Source organism: Neopsephotus bourkii, unplaced genomic scaffold, assembly GCF_033783945.1.
Source record: "Neopsephotus bourkii isolate Nb327-2 ecotype Australia unplaced genomic scaffold, CSIRO-AGI_Nbou_v1 NB_1574, whole genome shotgun sequence".
Classification (NCBI taxonomy): Eukaryota; Metazoa; Chordata; class Aves; order Psittaciformes; family Psittacidae; genus Neopsephotus; species Neopsephotus bourkii.
In genome coordinates this window covers 3,164,822-3,183,885 of record NW_026902050.1, presented here as the reverse complement: position 1 = coordinate 3,183,885, position 19,064 = coordinate 3,164,822, and the positions used below count along the sequence as shown (strand labels likewise).

Here is a 19,064-nt window from a genome sequence, read left to right as displayed (position 1 = left end):
CCACATCTCTGCACAGAGATGAAACAATACATATTCACACCACACACCATTTATGAAGAAAAACAGCAAATCTCAGCACTCTGAATAGCAAAAGAACATCAGTAACAGCCATAAACTTATTTCAAACTCACTCCCAAATCCACCAGTCCATCCCAGATAGCTATGCCTTTAACACCTTTCCCAATATAGCCACATTATTAAGGATCAAGGGGTTTTGAGACAGTTCTGAGACACTGGCCAACAGAAAATACAATAATGGCACTCTAGGGAGGTGTACGTCTGTGGGTATGTCCACGTCTGGAAGATCTTACTTGGTTAACTGGACATTTACTTAACTCCAAAAATACACATCACCATAGGTTACAAGCTTTAACTGAACTTAAGCCAAACCAAAGCTCTTAGGCATTTGGTTCGAAAAAACAACACACTCATTATTTGTGGAGAGTTTCTTAGCAGTGATTCTTTCACAGCTTCCACAATGACAGACACGTGATCTGTGGTACGATACAGAAAAAGGTGGGAAAATTGATCTGAGATCACACTTCTTCTCTGTATTTGAGAGGGACTCGCCTGAGTTTGAAATGTACTGGGACTTGGTGGCGGGGGTAGGGGTCAAAATGTGAAAAAGTCACATCTGCTTAAAGCCTCATCAGCTGGGGCTGACTCACCAAAGAAAAATCCTGTCTCTTGACCTTCTGGGGAAATGCTACTTACATACTACACAAGCACAGACAGAAAACACATTTGTCTCCTGTCACCAGGGCTTTCCTTTCCCAGGAGCACTCCCAGGAAAGTGAACTGGCACGATCTCTTTTTTACCCAAACACTAGAACAAAAACACTACACATGGCTCTGCATAATCTTACCAAGCATTAAAATTGCTTTTAAGACTGCAAACACAGCTCCCACTTCTATACTGTTGTGAGCAGCAGCCAAGAGGTGACGATCACAAGAAGAACGAATTCCAGGAAATAATTTGCCTATGGAAAGAAGAGTAAATCTTGTAGAAAACAGTGTTTTTTTGCCAAACTGAAATTTCCTTTGTACAAAATCCCTTTCATCTAGAATGGCTATAGAAGTACAATAACTGAATGAAGAACTGAATTTTCTGGAATTGAAAGTGAAGAACAATAGGTAAGTCATTAAAATCAACTGGGATACATGGTTATGATGTATTAGTATCAAAATAAGCTATGATCATTTAAATAGAAAAAGGATTTTGTCTTTCACTGTGTCCATGTAAACAGTGAATTTAACCACGAGACACTGACATGTATTTTGATTTTGACTTCACAGATTTAGGAAATTACTTCCTTCACCTAGTCTTCATAACAAATGAGGTAAAATTAATTAATATAAATGCCTATCACAGTTAAGCCTAATTCTGCAGGTCAGAGGCAGGCTCCAGAAGAAGCCAGTGAGTGCTTTTTCTAACTTGAAAATAAACAGAAAGACAGGGAGGAAGGGAGGGAAAGAAGGAAAAAGAAGAGAAAGAGGGAAGGAGAATGAAACCACCTTTCTGAGGGTGGTTAACTGAGCCACATGTAAGAGAAGACTATAATGTGGTCACATTTTGTTTGACTTGTAGTAACTCCTAGAGTTCAGACATCATTTTTCCTGTCCATTCAAATCCACTTTTATTTCTTGGGAGGCTCGGGACCATTTAACATTAACATTTATGTTTCTCAGACAGTATTCTTCATGGCTCTTATTTTGCTCAAATATGCAACAAAAGCCCACTGATTTCTGGTCAAAAAAGAAATTAATATTACTTTTAGATGGAAGAACTAGACACCATTGAAGAGCTGATATTTTGTTTCCTTTCAATTTCATTTTCCCATATAGTCTTATCATCATATTTGCTGAAATACTTTTCAGTCAAGACACAAGTTATTTCCAGACTTGTTTCCTTTTAGTTGTTAGGTGCCCTTCTCCTTCCCCTTTTGGTCTGTGGCAAACACACACACATCAGACCACAGAATATTCAAATTTAAAATGAAAAAGAACCACATTAATATATCATGAGAACTAATTTCCTCATGTTTCTTCTGTTGGACTAGATGCTGTTATTACATCCTATTTAAAAATTACATTTAGTTCCAGTTTACATGCAAGGCTACCAAACTGTGTGATGCTTGGTTTCCAGATCACTGCAGGATGACCCACTACTGCCCTGACAGTATTTAGTACAAAGGACGGTGGGGACTGTGGTAGGTACTGCCAACAGCAGCACTGTCACAAAACCAGTCTTAATAGTTCCCAGGCTCACATGATGGTTTAACTGACGTTCCAAAACAAAGTGAGAACTACCAGGACAGAACAGTTCTTCTAAATGTATTCCTCTTTGCTGAAGTGTACATAGTTACTATGTTAAAACTTAATTTTCTTTTAAGATATAATATTAATATGGCTGAGTTTTATGTCAACATCATGTCACGCCTGGCTGACCAGAGGTTGATAATGAATATGTTTCAGAAAACTTCTGTAGTTTTACATGCATACAAAACATTTCCCAAACAAGTAAGAATAGCACGTATCAACTTTTCACCAGTGAAACATCTGTAATTTTAAACGGGCTATCATTTGTATTTGCACTATGGATATTTTCACACATGAGCCATTAAAACTCATCTGGGTTTGCTTTCTGAAAGGACCATACAGCAAGGAACTTACCTGTTCCCTGGGGAAAGAAGCAAACCTGGGGTGTCCTGAAGAGGTGTAGGAGCAGCCGGCAGGTCATCCTTGCCCCAGGCTCAGCATCTGGATCTCCACAGGCTATGGAAGATGGGATGTGGACATAAAGCATCTGCCCAGGACCTTGCAAGTCCCAGTGGCAGGCCTGGAAATGTTCTACCTCACAACCCCATTTTAAATGGGAATACAAAAATTTCATCAGCATTTATGGCCTTGAGTGATTAAAAACCAGAAAAGAATAGTATGACTTTTGGTAAACAAGAGACCTAAATGTGGCAAAAAATAATGCACAGTTAAAATTGATAGTTGAAGCAGAAATAAGAAACACAAATCTAAGTAGTAAGTGAAAAGAAATGTGTGAAGCAGCCAACAAAGAGGACCATAGCTAGAGTACTCCGGGGCTGCTGGCAAGGACAATGAGGTTAGAGAGAAAAAGTGGTATCAGGCAGACTGATGCCAGAAGGAAATGCACAACCTGACTAGATCTGTCTGACATTTGAACATATGGCACACAGAAGAGAGTTGTGAGCAGAAGGTGAAGATGCATAACATAAGGGGACAGTGTGCTGCCAGCAACTCTGATACCACTTGTCACATACGGGTTCTCTGATCTAGCTTGGAATTGCTCCTTTTGGGAGCTTGCAGTGACACACATGCTGTAATGCACAATAAGTGGCATTCCATACAAGAATGAAGCTCAGAACACACTACTGATTCAGTCAAAGGAGACTTCTTAAAATGACAAGCTTCAGACTTCTTAAGTTCTTCTCTTAGTATTTTCTTACCAGCTGCAAGAAGAGAAGGCAGTGCAACATGCTGAACTACATCTTCCAGAGAAAAGCACTGCCGGGCAATCAGTATAGCAATGAAAGTGGCCAGGGAATCGTGAAATGACAGATCACTCACCTGGAAGGAAAAACATTGCAAGGGTTCACGTAATAGTGCACACACCACTGATGCAACTATTAAGAATAAACTTTAAAATGTTTACACATACGTGTTTGTCTCTAATTTTAATGCATTTCCCAAATATTTTATGGCAAATATTGATTGTTTTTAACTTAATTTTAGCAAATACCTACTTCAAATACCACAAATTCTGAAATAAAAAGCATTACCTTTATAAAAACTTGAGAAATTTTTATCATTGTATAAAACCTGATAACATCAATACTCATTCCTTAGCTTCAGCACAAGGATATGTCCCAAATATACACAGCTTCAGTCTGTAATCAATATGTACTCAAACTATAGATAAATATATTGAATCAGATATTGGATAACGTAAGTCACCGTAATTGTGCTAACTTTAACAGAACTACAGTAAGTCACAACAGGTGAATAAGGAACAGCAAAGTATGCCACCTACAATCTAAGTCCAAACACCAAAGCAGGTCTCTAAAATAAAATAGAGTTATTTACACACCTCTCAACATTTTAGAGAAGTATAGGGACACCCCTGCTCCTTTTAAAGAGTACCTTTGATATTCTATATCATTCTGTAACAAAAAGTTTACAAAGAGGAAACTCCCAAGAACTGCCCAAATTCTACATTAACCCTGAAGATGAAGAAAAAAATTAAAAACCAATCAGGAATCTCATTAAAAGCCTTGAAAACTCAAATGGATACAGGACCAAATTTGTGCTCCATCTTTTGTACTGAATGGAAACCTTACTACACTCCTAAGTGCAGCCTAGGTAAATAGGTTTAACAGGTACTTCAGAAGATATTGAACTTACATCCACGCTGCATAGCAGATCATTGAAGCCCCAGACGTGATTTGAAGAGCAGCAAAGAGCTTTTACAACCCCTAACCACTCTGAGCTAAGAACCGTGCAGCATGCCGTCAGCTCTGCGCAAAGGTTTGCTATGTCATTAATCCTAGGAAAGAAGAGAAAAACTAATACAAGAGCAAGAGATTTTGTAAACAATAACTGTTTAGGTCAAAGCAGATCAGTGCTTGGCAGAAGAAGCTGTGTTTCCTCACTTAAGGTGGGGTTTTATTCCTAAATGCAATTATGCTACTGTACATATAATCTATTGTTATTCAGTTATGGACAACTGAAGCATCTTGGGGAAAAAACCCAGTATGTGAATTGTACCCCATAACCTGCAGCCACCCAATCTGCAGTAGCACAGGGCCTTTATTTTGTGTAAACCCTAGTTGGTATACCCTGTGTTCTCACTAGTGTCTCTACCAGTGCTGAGCTGCCCAGGAAGAGGGATGGAGCACCCAAACCCCTGCTGCCTGCAGCCCACCACAGCAGATGGCCTGCTACTCTCCACAGGGACATGCTCTCATACCTTCCCTCAGTGCTGTCACACAAACAGCAGCTCCATCCCCTTTTTATGCAAAAATGTGACAGTGAAGTGCTGCATGTGGTGCACACTGTCCAGCGCCCAGGTCAGCAGTGACTGACATCCCATTGCAAGAGCCCTCCCACCCTGTGCCAGGCCAGCACTACTGTTCAGGAGGAAATTGGCATTGATGAATTTCACTTCACAGATCGCATACAGTGTGATGTGTGATTTGGTGTATGATTCAGAGTTATGTAACCTTTTTAAAAAAACAGAGCAGAGTTGACTCATGCCAGTGCAAGTTATTTTTTCTCTGTTGCACAGTGAAACTCGTTTGGCCACATTTAGATGTTCCCCTTTGGTGCTCTTACAAAACTGCTTCCTCTCAGCTGCACTGCTCAGCCAAGGATGCCCCACATTTCATAGAATCAACGGAATGGTTTGGGGAGGAAGGGACCTTAAAGCTTAGTTCCAAACCCCTGCTATGGCAGGGACACCTTCCACTAGACCAGGTTGCTCAAAGCCTCATCCAACATGGCCTTGAACACTGCCAGGGATGGGGCAGCCACAGCTTCTCTGGCAGCCCACTACCACCCTCACAGTAAAGAGTTACTTCTTACTATTTAATCTGAATCTCCCCGTTTTCAGTTTAAAGCCATTACACCTCGTCCTATTCCTACAGTCCCTCGTAAAAAGTCCCTCTCTACCTTATAAGTCCCCTTTATACATTGAAAGACTGCAAGATCTCCCCGGAACCTCCTCTTCTCCAGGCTGAATAAGCCCAACTCTCTCAGCCTCTCTTTATTGGAAAGTTGCTCCAGCCCTCTAACATTTCTGTGGCCTCCTCTGGACCTGCTCTGGACGTTTTAGAGACTGGTTTATACTAGGGATAGGGAGAAGGATAGTGGAACTATCCTACTTTGGGTAGGACTCAATCAGGAAAGAAAAAAAGAAAATCAAATCCACAATTTCCTTGAGTTTTGTGATCTGTCAGTGACCTTAAAAATGGCCATTAGCTAGTGCTGTGCCAAGGCCTAACTACCAATACCACGGATTTTTTAATAAAAATTGGAATAGGATCAGAACAGAACACCAAGTTGTGTAAAAGTAATACTGATGCTGAGGGCAGGGATAAAGGCTAGATGCAGAATTAGTGTCTGTTTCACCCTCCATCACAGACTGCAGAATGGGAACCCAGGGTAAAACAGTTTCAGCACTGCAGCGCTTCATTTGCACAGGAAGGCTGAGTTTATGTTCTTGTATGCTGGAAGGAGGAAGCAACTGAGAGAACACCTGAATTATGAAAGAAGCATACTGTCAGTGTAAAACCTAACACTGGTATTGTTTTACTGCGAGGGTTCTTCACTATCGTTCTTGTCTGAATCTTGAGATCATCTAAAAAGATCTAACATAGACTTCACATCCAAGAAGCATTATGCTGGATCAGACCAAAGCTCCACCTGGCAGTGGCAGGAGCCAGTGCCTGCTGGTGTTGGATGAAAACTGGTCCCAGCAGTGCTGTGGAAGTGCAAGTCTCATCCTAAATTCTAATCACGGGGGAATCACCTTGAACTGTGTACCACAAGGCAGAAGCTACTCCCAGAATATAACAGGCAGCTCTTATACCTCTAGTAGCTTCTAGACAATAAAACTCCTAATACTGTACATGAGATGAAATCCGTAAGTAGTAAATTACGCATTTAATAAATGAAACACCGATTGCATCAGGAGAAGGAAGTGACCTAATGCAGAACCTTCCCTCATTTACAGGCTTCTCATGAGCAAAGATTGTGCTGAGCTGTTCTGCCAGAAACAGCCCAACAGTTCATATGAAAAACACTAACCGCCTCTCAGTGAGTGCTTTCTACTTGTTACTCCCTTCTGTTAAAATATGCAGTTTGATTTACTGAAATAACTTAGAGCAAACAATAAACTTTCAGCAACCAGAAAGAATAACGAATGAAAACAATTGCCAAAGAGACACAAAAGAAAAAGGTGAGAGGAAACCTCATATACACCTCGTAAGAATCCATCCAGTTCTAATTCCAGCATGGTTTTGCCTTACCTTCCTGCATCTTGGTGCCCCATGCACACGTTCATTAGCGCATTGCAGACAAAGCTGTAGCGATTGGCAGCATTATCACTCAGGATCTTGCCCAACATTGAGTAGTTAATGCTGTGAGCAGAAGGATTCTCAATAAAATCTAGCATGAACTCTGGGTCCCACAGTAAATTGGAATTTGAAGGCTGAACATTGCTGTATATCGTTTGCTTCACCTTAGAACAGGCACTACTGAGGACCAAAAGAAGAGAGAGTTGCCAAAAAGAGTACTTTGTGGGAATGCTGTTGAACATGCCACATGGCATTAGAAAATTATAATTTGGTTACCATTCTGTACATGCTTGCAAACTCATTTTTGATAAGGCACATCTACCAGAAAACAAGGCTGATAAGCCAATTTAATTCAAGATTTCCTGCCAATAAAGTTTTGCATTTTGAAATCGCTTATACGACATTTCTGTGAATGAAACAGTGAGCAGCTGGACCCATTCATTCCTTACTAGCAATAACTTCCTGGAGTATCAGATGCCTCTACACGGAATGGTAACAGTACTTCATGAAGCTGCCTCCTGTTACCACACAGTGAACTGCAGTGATGGTAAGAAGAATTAATTAAGGAAAAAGGAGGAAATGTACCTAAGCTTAAAACTCTATATTTGGTAATAATGAGACATAACAGACAACTTTTTGAAAGATTAGATCAGTAAACAGAGAAAAGATACTCAAAGGCCATATTTTGTCAGTAATAATTATGACAAAAGGTCAAGAAATGCTCCAGGTTAGGAAAGCCTGTCTGTTAATTTGCTTTCTTCAGGGCAAAAAAAAGGTGTTAATGAAGAAAAAAAATTTCACCCACAAAGTGTGAGCAAAGCAGACACTGAAACTGTGTTTGCACAAGAAGTAACACTGGGGGAGTGGTTAGGAGATAAGATTTAAAAAAAAAAAAAAAAAGAAAAAGTAAAGGAATGATTTAAAAAAAGGAAGTTTAGTGAACACAACTAAATACACTGAGCATATGAAACCGAAGCATGCAGCTCACTTAGTAAAACCCAGTCATGAGAAATACTGCAGATGATATCAGAAGCCATTTGCAAAGCACAGCAATATACAGAAGGTAAGTCTCTCATTTTAAACAGTTAAGAACTGTAATTTATTGTTGCTTCAAGCTGACTTAGAGAAGCAGCCGGACTTAATGTGCTGAAATGGGGCAAACAAAGCTGCCGCATATAGACAACTGTTTTGGGATTTGTTTCAGTTGTAGCAAGGAAACCAAGAAGAAAACAAGTGTAACGCTACTGCCTTATATACAGCTGTTTAAAAAATGCATACATAAAATTTATCGCCAGTTTCCAGAGAATTTCTAACTCCATTTATCAGAAAAAAGGGGCTTCAAATCAAGTGCTGTATATCATATATTTAATGCATGATTTAATACCTTAAATATCTTTATATTACTAGATGATGTTTTGATTTTCTATTGTAGGTTATATTTTATTTTTTTGTTGTATTACTGAACTTTAGGTTTTAGTCAGAAATATGAATATACAGCTAAGACACTTCTGTAGCTCTATATTACATATTTCTTTTCCCTAGCCTTTCTCATACTAAATGCTACAGTTCCCATGTGTTTGTAAACCTGTTAAAATATTAAGGTTATTTCTGAGAACTCTTTTCCTGCTCCCTATGAAATGAAACCCACAAATCTGAAATATGCAAAACAAAACTGAGTACGTAAACTAGGAGGGGAAACAGTAACTGAAGTGGTTTGCAAACTTTACAAGATACATATTTACATATGAAAGCTTTTCACCCACCTTTAAAGAGTAAGAGCAAAAAAAAGAAAAAAAATCATATGGATACCTAAAACATTTTTTTAATTTAAAAAAATCAGGGAACAGAGCATTTCTGCATAAAACTTCACAAACTCAAACATGTTTGTGCCTCTCCCCACATCAAAAGAAATATTTAATAGAATATTACAGCTGCGTCAGCTAAGATTTTGTTATTTTTCATTCCAGTGTTGTATGTATTACAGCCAATTGGCTGATGCATTATAGGAACTGAATCAGTCACACCATAATCTGCGAAAGCAAAGGTGTGTGTGGAAGGCTCCAGTGCTGCACAGTGCAGCTGCCCCAGCAGCTCGATGCCAATGGTCCCTGCATCCCTTGCCTGCTTGCCACTTGCAAAGCAACCTTTTGAGCTCACCCCTGCGCTGTACAGAGGGCTCAGCCTCTGCACCTCCCCAGCACATACCCACAGACTCAGGACCACACGCTGTGCTGCCATGCTGGCACAGGCCAGAGAATTGCATCCCACATTAGTCTACCGGCTAGGCAGTGGTGAGAAAAATCCAATTACCACCCACCTGAAGAGGTCTCCAAACTTGCTTCTCAGGTGACTACAGGACACGTACAGATCATAGAGATAAGCTAGAATACACCTTTCGGGGGAAGAGCATTCTGAGGGATTAACAACGTGCTTTACCACCCCGCACAACCTGCAAAAACAAAAGCATTCTGAGCTTGCTCCAATACACCTTAGAAGTGCGTCTCATGTTTTTATGTAACATATAAACCTCACCATTATCTAGGTAGCATGATGACAGCACTTAACTCAGGGAGCCCAGGTCAGAACGGGAGGAGCAGAAAGGAAATCAAGATAATGCAATTTCCCCCTTTTCTTGGGTCACCAAGTGTTCAGGTACCACCAGCCCTCAGCGGTGGGGAGCAGGCTGTGGAGGTGAGCCATCCACTCTGCTCACCTGGGCTCACTTGCAGCCTTCCAACAGCACCATGATGGCTGGTGTCACTAAACACACTTTTTGCTTAAGAGAGAATACCAAAAAATATATGCTGGAAAACTGTAGCTGCCACAAACCCTTCGAAGACTTGTGCAGTTTGCTCCGAGTTGAGGATGAGGCAGGCATGGTAACGGCGCAGAACAGCAACAATGCAGACACACAGCCCTGTCGTGTAGCTTCCTGCCAGGCTGGACGACTTCAGCAGCAGCTCTGCCTCCACAACACTCAGCTCATTCAACAGCTGAAAACACATACACAAAAAACAATGAAACAAAAATAACTTCCAAGTTAAATACATAAAAGGAGTGCAAAAAAAAAACCAAAACCAAACCATACATTAAGGAAAAACTATACGGCAAACAAAAATGAAATTTTTGTCTTACTACAGGGCAAGGGAAAGAAGGAGCAAAATAAGCTGTTCAAGACTAAAACACATCCCCAGAACTGCTCTTCAGAAATACGTTGGCTGGAGTGAAGCCCATCCTAAAATACTCCAGAATTGTATTAATTTTGAAAGATTAAAAAAAAAAACAACAACATTATAATGGTCAAAATAAGACAGAAGGGGAAGTATCTGGCATTCTGTTTCAGAGGTTAGGAAACTGAAACAGATCAAAAGTGCATGGCAGCAAATCAGAATTTGCGGTCCAGCTTGGGTTTTTTATGGTTTTACAGAAAACATATCACAGCTTTACCCTGGCATAACCCCCCAAAAAATGAATTCTGATTACCTGTATTGCGAAGTCTATAAGTCCATTGATATTCAGTGCTGGCTCCATGAGATCAAAGATGAGCTGTATATGGTGAGCCAAGGGAAGATGATACGATGTTCCTGAGGCAAAACTGGTTATCTGTTCAAGAACATTACTGGAGATCTGTGAAAATGAATGTTGAAAAGCCATACGGTGACTGAGGGCTTCTCAGACATACTAGTGCTCCCAAAGTCCTATTTTATAAGTGGTAATAGCAAGTGACAGCCTTTTGCAGATAACAGCACTAACAAATCACACCTGAGTATATCTATTACTCTGCTATCTTCCAAGTCCATCACATTGATGTTTTATCTGCAAAAAAGACAACACAAAAGATGCTGTTCTGCTGCTTTACAGCTGGGAGTCAAACTTTTCTTAACATCTACGGTACTGATTTCTATTCTGTGGTGTATTTTGCTTTAAAGAAGAGGTAAAATCATTTTCCTTTTCATGTTACTGCATTGTGGGTTTTTATTGATGGTTTTCAGACAATTAATAACACATTAACCTGCAAACAAAACATGTACTAAATTCCAAAGACCACAGCCAAAGCTGCTTTATAAATTAAGTATCAAAAGTGTATGTCTTTTACTCTTTCTAATGTTAGCCTTAACTTCTCATGTTAAGTTAAGCTATACTTAAACACAATAACACCTGACAAAGCGATAAAATCCTATGGTGACACATTTGCCCACTTATGTGCCCTAATATAAACCAGGAAAACTAGGCTTGCCATTTAAAACTAATTACTTATGTGCTCCATTCAGCCACTGATACAGCTTTTTAACAGTAAATTCTAACAAATATGTCTAATATCCAGAAAAGAACAAACCATATTACCCACCAGCTCCTCTAACAGACATAATTTGTTGCACAAAAACACAGAAGAGTTTGCTGCCCTTCATGAACACCTATACAAGTAACGTAACCTTGCACACATGCAAGAGATTGGGTAATGAGTATCTAATTTAGCAGCAGTCTCTATGCCTTGCTATTAATGGAAATTTATGCAAAATTTGTCACAAATTTTTCATTAAAAAAATCATAAAATCCATAATAATCCAGAAAGCTTCTTACAAACAAACCAACCAGCCACCCCCTTGCCAATAGACAAACCAAAAACCCAAATATCTACTGAAGAAGGGATTTCAGAATGCCAAGGCAGCATTCTTCTTGTCTTTGAAGAAGCAGTGCACTGAAAATTCTTGGTATGTACAAAACACTTCTAAAAGCCTATATTTGCCTCCTATTTGATATCTCTACAGCAGAATGTAAAAGGCTACGATTTTATATAGGCAGTACCTGAGATGTCACCTGATGTTGATCAAAATAGGACAGCTGCTGTAGTTTTGTGAACACAGTCTCTAGGGTTGGAAATGCTTCTTGTTTGGTCTTCCTGGCTTTCTGCCCTTCATCCCCAACTTAACAGACACAAAGTTATTTTGGTCATTTTATATTTAATGGATCCCTAGTAGCTTTTTTGCATTATCACTCATTTAAAAGACAATAAAAATCTTCCTAAGCATTACTCAGGAATACATAAACTCTTCCTTGCCCCAGTTTTCCGTTATATTTGGGACAGATATGGGCCACAGCATGTAACAACATCAAAGCTACTTTGAGGTTATTCCAATGCAAAAAAAAGGCAACACCCAAGAAAAACTGAAAAACAGTCACATAGTTTTACCAGGAGGGTAAGGAATATGCATTCCTTCACTGGCCAGGATCTCCTGTTTCAGGCCTCAGCTTAACACAAGCATTTACAGCCAAGTTGCTATAATGAAAAATAAGGATTTCTTGCCACATCAACCCTTCGCTGTCCTGGTGCAGCCATACGTAAGGGCCACCAGAATGCACCTTGTGCTACAGGACTTGGGTCAGTACTGCAACCCGTCACTGTGAAGGGGATGAAAGCCAAGTTACATGAGCAGCATGCATGGCTTCAGGCAACTTGCTGAGCACCTTACAGCTCCCACGATCTTCACTACAGGCTACCACACAGCAGCATTAAAGCATTTACCACCCATTTCAGTAGTACTCTTCTTATTCAGAATTTTGAGGATGTCTTTGGTAATCTTCTTCAGCTGATGCCTTGCTTCATCACGCTCCTTCCCAACGCCATAAAGGAGAATCATTCGCTGGTTACACTCATGACTTGAAGATTCATCCTGAAAAGACCAGATACAAGTGACACAGAATCATCTCTTTTCTTTTTATTGTCACCTCCTGTAGAAATCCAACCGGAGCAGCTCAGGCTGTGATAAACAATAATCAACTATTTGGCAAAAAAATCATCTCCCGTGGTTACCAGTGTGGATGAAACACTGCCTAGTGAAATAACTAAAGAATAGGCGAAAAAACACAGGGGAAAAAACGTAATTTGATATTATGAATTATGTTTGCACCTCTAAGGACAGAGTGAGAGGATGCATATGGTGACTCTCTTATCTGTTCCTGGAATGATATTCAGTAGTGGATTAGTAAACAGAAGACAGATGCCTAGAAATCGTGTGACATTTCTCTTGAAAAAGGCTGCAGCCCAACTCCTTAAATTCTGGTTTGCACATCCCAAACAAATAAGAATGTGTATGGTTTATTTAAATTGGAACTAGTTATATTTAGTCTTTTAATAAGATGTGTCATATAATGTTGACACACTGCATATAACTTACAGACTTGGAGCACTGCTCTGCAAGTCATCCAAGATACAATTATTTAGTTATCCAAACTAAGCAATCAATACTCCTTTCAACTACTTACATTTTTTCTAAGAAATAAAGCTGTGTACAGAAATAATACTAAAGAACCACAAAGCAAAAACCAGAGCAGACGGGAGTGCAACTCTACGCTCAGAAAAGTTGCAGAGTCCTACAAAATACAGGCTCTCTTAAAAATAGTGACTCCATTAGCAGGCCAAAAGCAGGAAGTCAACAGCTAGCTCTTTTTTAAAATTCTGTTTTTCCCTCTCTTCTAGAGGGAACAGAAGCCGAAGCATCAAAAGCGTCACCCGGACTTTACAGCTGTCTCTGGCTAAGAAGTCAGTTCACAGCCAGAGGAAGGTCTAAGTCTCAGAGCTGGGATGCACAGTGGCTCTTCCAGCTGCCCCTTGCTCCGAGGGGTGGACACATGAACACTCCTGCCTGCTCACAGGGAGAAGAGCTAGAGGAACTGTGAACAACTCTGCCAACAGCACTAGCTTCCCATCACGGAAACACCCAAGTGTTTCATCGCTCCTCCACAACACACTACGGTAACCTTCCTTCTCCTTTATTTTGGGGTGGGGGGCAGGTGTCTGATTTTGCATGCGAAGGGAATAGTCATTTTATTAGGATTAGACTTGGCAGCTGAATCTATTACCAGCTTCAAAGCATAAACCAATTTATTTTAATCTTATAGACGGAAATAAAACTTTGCAGCTCTGTAAGGATTATGTCAGGGATGTCTGGCATCACCTGAGAAAGCATCAGCTTCCCGGAGTGCCTTATTTTTACAAAGGCAGAGATAAACAGAAATAGAGCAATTTTATGTGCACCTACACATTTGAAAGCTGCTCCTTTTGAAACACAGCCTTTACCGATTCAACATCCCTGCCTGGCTTTCCCACGCATCCAGTTTGGATCAGACCTGATCTGACCAAGTTTTTTGGACTAAGAGCACCAGTTTTCAGCCCAGCCACTGGCACCAGTGCTGCAGACGTCCAGCACAAAGTGGCTGTGTGCGACAGGCCAGCCGATGTACTCAGGTTCGCAGTAAGGGTGGGCTTGGAGGGGCACATCACTATACAGAGACTCAGTGGCAGCTTCACACAGATGCTCACTGCAGAGCATGGGATGCTGCAACTCCTGCATGGTGGCTCAAGACAGTGAAGTTTTAAACTCACTTGCAATACAGTACAGGTAAAGCAAGTGATTTAGGAAAAGGACAGGATAAACTGACAAACTAGAAGTAATGGTATACATGAATACCCACATAAACAGAGCTACAAATAACTTCAGATTTTGCTGGCGAAAGCGTACTCCCTGAAGTAACAGATACCATTAGCTGTCCAAGTGCCAATATGTATGGCTGAAGAGCAGGTAGTCCTCTTTCCTTCTAAAGCAACAAAAAGTGACCCTATGGGATGCCACATCCATCCTTTGAGCACCCAGGTGAAATGGCAGCAGCCCACAAGCAGCTATTCCCAGGGTCTGAGCAGGGGCAGGAAGGGGAAAGCAGAGATTCACTTCAAAGACAACTGAAAGAAAGGCTGAAATAACACCACCAGGAGAAAGAGTCCAGCCATACAGAAACAAAACAAAAGAGGTATTCAATTCCTTTTACTTCAGCCCAGCACTGCTAAATATGCAGTCAAAATGAGTTTAAATGCTTCCCTTTTCCACACTGAGGAAGATGAGGGAAGGGGTATTTCTCCCTGGGAGTAGATGGGCAGTCTGGATGATGGGTGTCATACAACTGAAACTGCAGCCTAGACATCCCGTGTGCAGTACCATGGCCTTGCCACCAGAAGTGCGCACTGCAGTGTGTCTGCACCACACAGACCCACATACCATGGCCCTCACCAGCTCCTCCCCAGCTGTAATGCCAGCACCAGGGCCATGGGAACAAGGACATCCATGGCAGGGTCCCCAGGTCTGGACAGCACCCAGCAAGAGCTGTGCCATCACCCACACACACCATGGGACAGGAGGCATGATGCTGGCTGCACCACCATGCCAGGCCCTTGCCCACCCCTGCAGGCAAGTCTCAGGAAAGCTGTGTGGGAAGCTCACGAAGTCAGGATGGAAGCTCAGGAGATCAGGATGGAAGGTCACCTTAGCATTTCAGTCACAGAAGATCAAACCAGATCACCTTACAAACATAGCTACGTCTAGTGCCCCTGTAGAAACCTGACATGCTCAGTAGAATAAAACACAATTACAGCAGCCAAAATCCCCACAAAACATTCACAACACAAAAATTAACACTAGACTAAAAAGGGTTAAAGTCTTATGACAGCTGTAACTCAAAAATCAATTTTCTTTTTTGTTTTTACAGGAAAGGGTGGAAAGACGAAGTGCAAATGAAAGTCATAACCAACTTCAGCTACCCTAGAAACAACAGCAACTGCACCAGCGATAACAAAATCAGTCAAGTCATTTTTCCTTTGCTTTATACAGTTCTGTTCCTGGTGGGTATCACAATGAATGGCCTGGCAATGTGGGTCTTTTTTAAAATATCCAGTAAATCCAATTTCATCATCTTCCTCAAGAACACTGTCATTTCTGACTTCCTTATGATCTTGACTTTTCCATTTAAAATTCTTAGCGATGCAAAGTTGGTATCATGGGTACTGAGAGGATTTGTGTGCCAGGTCACCCAGGTTGTATTTTACTTTACTATGTACATTAGCATTTCGTTTCTTGGTCTGATAACTATTGATCGCTACCAGAAAGCTGCTTCACCATTCAGAACGTCAACACCAAGGAGCCTCTTGGGGGCAAAGATCCTTTCCACAGCAATATGGATATCAATGTTTGCTCTTTCATTACCCAACATGATTCTAACAAACAAGAAGCAAACACCTAAGAACGTAAAAAAGTGTGCTCTCTTGAAATCAGAGTTTGGCTTAGTCTGGCATGAAATCGTAAACTACATCTGTCAACTTATCTTCTGGATTAATTTAGCAGTTATAGTTGTATGCTACATACTCATAAGTAAAGAACTGTACAAATCCTACAAAAGAACAAGATCCACAGGAAAGGCATCCAAAAAGACTGTAAATCTGAAAGTTTTCATCATTATCACAGTGTTCTTTATTTGCTTTGTGCCATTTCACTTTACTCGAATCCCCTACACCTTGAGCCAAACAAGAGATGTTTTTGAATGCTCTGCTCAGAACACCTTGTTTTACTTGAAAGAGAGCACGCTATGGCTGACATCACTAAATGCTTGCCTAGACCCATTCATATACTTTTTCCTTTGCAAATCATTTAGAAAGTCTTTGCTCAACATGCTGTGCAAGCACACAGCATCGTCAGAACATAGAGCACAGACGAAAGAGCAGAACGAAGGAGATGACACAGATGAAACACCACTCTAGAGCTACCACGCTCCTTCTTGGCCACGTATGTTTACTGGTAGGTAGACGCAGAACTACTCCAGCAAAGAGTATCTAGAATTTCATTGACTTCTTTAGAAACTGTCCTGCAAATGAAGCACCAACACCCTGGAACCAACATCCCTTGTTGAAAAAACTGTGAGACTAGAAAACTTCAACCACCCAGTCACAACTTCCATGTTTGTAAGAATTGCTGGGAGGAAGTCTGAACTGATAGTTGGAGCTGTAAGGAAAAAAATTAAAACAGAGTCATGAAATGTTATAGATGAGATTACAAACTGCAAAGATTTTGTAGAAAGAGTTGTCCATGACAGCACAAGATCTGGGAAACACAAATAAAATACACAGTAAATGTGATTCTTAAATATAGGGACTTGTCACCTTGTACGCAACTGGCAAACAGAAATATACAACATAGGTATATAAATTAATAATCTGTGCAGATTTGGGGTAACAGAGTAACATTTTGCTTATCTCATTATATTCTTACAATTCTTAATTAAGTGACTAGTAATTAACAGTTGTATATCACAGGATATTATTTCATAATCAGGCTTATCTTGATGCGAGTTAAATCTTCATATACTTCAACTAAATAAATAAATAAAAATGTACACTTTTATGGAGAACACTATATTATATTAGAAAACACACAAAGATTCAATTTACAGAATACTTAGATCATAGGGAAAGACAGGCTCAGGGTAAAATGCTTGCTGAATTATTAAGGGCAGGTTTTTTGCACTATACAAAAGTTTTAACAATGTCCCCTTTTTCATTTAGGAAAAAACTGAAAAAAAACAGGGAAATATTTTCAGGTACATAACATTTTCAGGTATCAAAACCACCACACATGAAAAAGATCCTAGGCTACCATAATCAATTATGGTATGTTTATCATCCCTGCAAAACAGCTCCAATTCAGAAAAGTATTTCACCATCAGGCAAGAGCTCAATTCTGCCAAAAGTCATTGCTTGTCTACCCTTCTCTGGCACTTCCTGTGCCTGGCAGGGCATTGGGTATTTTTATGACTGATAAATAATTCCCTAAAAGGTTAAAAGACAGTTCACTTACTTTAGCAACTTACTTAGTTTATAACCTGCCTGGGTGAATTAAATAAAATTTTACAAAATTTAAATAAATTTTGCAAAGCATTTCATGCACTGCTTATATTGACAGACACACCAACACGTACTACAATCAGTAACCGGGAGGGCACTGGTACTTCCATAGAACCACTGCTGCGGGTGACTGAAGTGTGCTCTCTCTGCAACCAGCCCCATGGGGCCCAGGACCAACCAGCTGGTGCACAGAAAATTAGTGCAAGATGCTGCACTTCAACCCAACACTAATTTCCAACCTTTTTTTTTGTTGTTGTTTTTTGCTTACAGAGGGAGAAAGGGTGGCAGCTGCATTTCCTGGTCAGACCTGCTGTCAGACAACAGGTATAGCACAGCTCCCTGTGCACCCCTTCACTGACAGGATACATGGAGGCACTCAGCACCTGCCTCTTACTGCTGGGAACAGTGTGTGGAGGTCAGTTTAGAAGAAAACATGCAAGGTGCTGCTGTGTACATCGGTCCTGGGGTATTACAATGGCCCATCTCAGCTTTATCTCGTCCTTGGTGAATGACAGAAAGTCAGGTCAGGCAGTTAGGGACACCACTGGTGACAGTAGTGAAGGTGACCTTCATGCTGGTCATCCTCAAGGTTCTTTGCTCTCTGCCAGCCATTTAACACTGACATCAGCATGCAGACCTATGTCAATCAAAACGTAGCTATTAATGCACCAACTTGCTGCCAATACAGCTGCAGCTTGAGAACCTCAAAAGCAAAAAATACCTGCCCACAAGGACGGCTTGGATGTGAGCCATTCCCTCGCCCAGCGGCGAGGAGCCAGAACCCTAAGTCGCGTCAGTCAACAGGAAAAATACAAGACAAATCACATGACCCAGTTAAACTTAAACAAAAGGTTCTGTTTACAGAGCAATCCACTAGATTCTAACATTATACATAACAAACACATCATAAATACAAGCAGTGGCAGCAGCCTCTGCCAGAACCAGAAAGCATCCGTAACCAGCATGCTGCATCACCTGGACACACTGATGCCAAAAGAAACCAGAAATCCCATTCAAAAGATCAAAAGCCAACCTTAGACTCATATGTCAATATTAACAGGCTACTGAGAGAGCATACAGTTCCTGAACATGTGCACATGACTTTGTAGATGAGACCAGTGTAAAGGTGTATAACCCAGTAAAAGGGTGGCTCAGAGCAGCCTTCCTAGTCATGCATCTGTGTGTCCAGAACAGGGGAATTCACACATGCAAACAAAAACTCAGAGCTATTTTTG

General features: G+C 40.7%; 2 protein-coding genes across 21 annotated transcripts in view; one reads left to right on the top strand and one right to left on the bottom strand.

Annotated features, from left to right (window-relative positions):
• MED12L (mediator complex subunit 12L) overlaps window positions 1-19,064 on the bottom strand; it is a 151,611-nt gene that overhangs the window by 32,398 nt on the left and 100,149 nt on the right. For all 18 annotated transcript variants that reach the window (XR_009728206.1, XM_061371546.1, XM_061371530.1 and 15 more), the window contains 10 exons: window positions 12,631-12,778; window positions 11,913-12,031; window positions 10,590-10,733; window positions 9,936-10,099; window positions 9,424-9,555; window positions 7,059-7,286; window positions 4,435-4,576; window positions 3,480-3,600; window positions 2,674-2,775; window positions 867-980 (listed from right to left, as the gene is read on the bottom strand). Coding sequence is in view for 17 of the 18 variants with exons in the window: in XM_061371546.1 (XP_061227530.1) it covers window positions 867-980; window positions 2,674-2,775; window positions 3,480-3,600; window positions 4,435-4,576; window positions 7,059-7,286; window positions 9,424-9,555; window positions 9,936-10,099; window positions 10,590-10,733; window positions 11,913-12,031; window positions 12,631-12,778 (1,414 nt within the window). In the remaining variant the exon portion in view is untranslated. The remainder of the gene's footprint in view (window positions 1-866; window positions 981-2,673; window positions 2,776-3,479; window positions 3,601-4,434; window positions 4,577-7,058; window positions 7,287-9,423; window positions 9,556-9,935; window positions 10,100-10,589; window positions 10,734-11,912; window positions 12,032-12,630; window positions 12,779-19,064) is intronic.
• On the top strand, window positions 1,031-18,993 carry P2RY12 (purinergic receptor P2Y12). Of its 3 annotated transcripts, XM_061371585.1 has the most exons (4): window positions 7,293-8,169; window positions 13,585-13,860; window positions 15,645-16,726; window positions 18,100-18,993. In XM_061371585.1, exon 3 carries the CDS (start codon window positions 15,670-15,672, stop codon window positions 16,687-16,689), a length of 1,020 nt encoding a protein of 339 aa, XP_061227569.1. In that variant the 5' UTR covers window positions 7,293-8,169; window positions 13,585-13,860; window positions 15,645-15,669; the 3' UTR covers window positions 16,690-16,726; window positions 18,100-18,993. The 3 variants fall into 3 exon arrangements, with proteins under 3 accessions (XP_061227570.1, XP_061227569.1, XP_061227568.1); XM_061371586.1 differs by lacking the exons at window positions 7,293-8,169; window positions 18,100-18,993 and adding an exon at window positions 1,031-1,134 and having other exon boundaries at window positions 15,645-17,327; XM_061371584.1 differs by lacking the exon at window positions 18,100-18,993 and having other exon boundaries at window positions 7,294-8,169; window positions 15,645-17,327.

Coding starts and splice junctions, on each gene's coding strand:
- P2RY12 (XM_061371585.1), top strand. CDS start 15,670: ATGAAAGTCATAACCAACTTCAGCTACCCTAGAAACAACAGCAACTGC.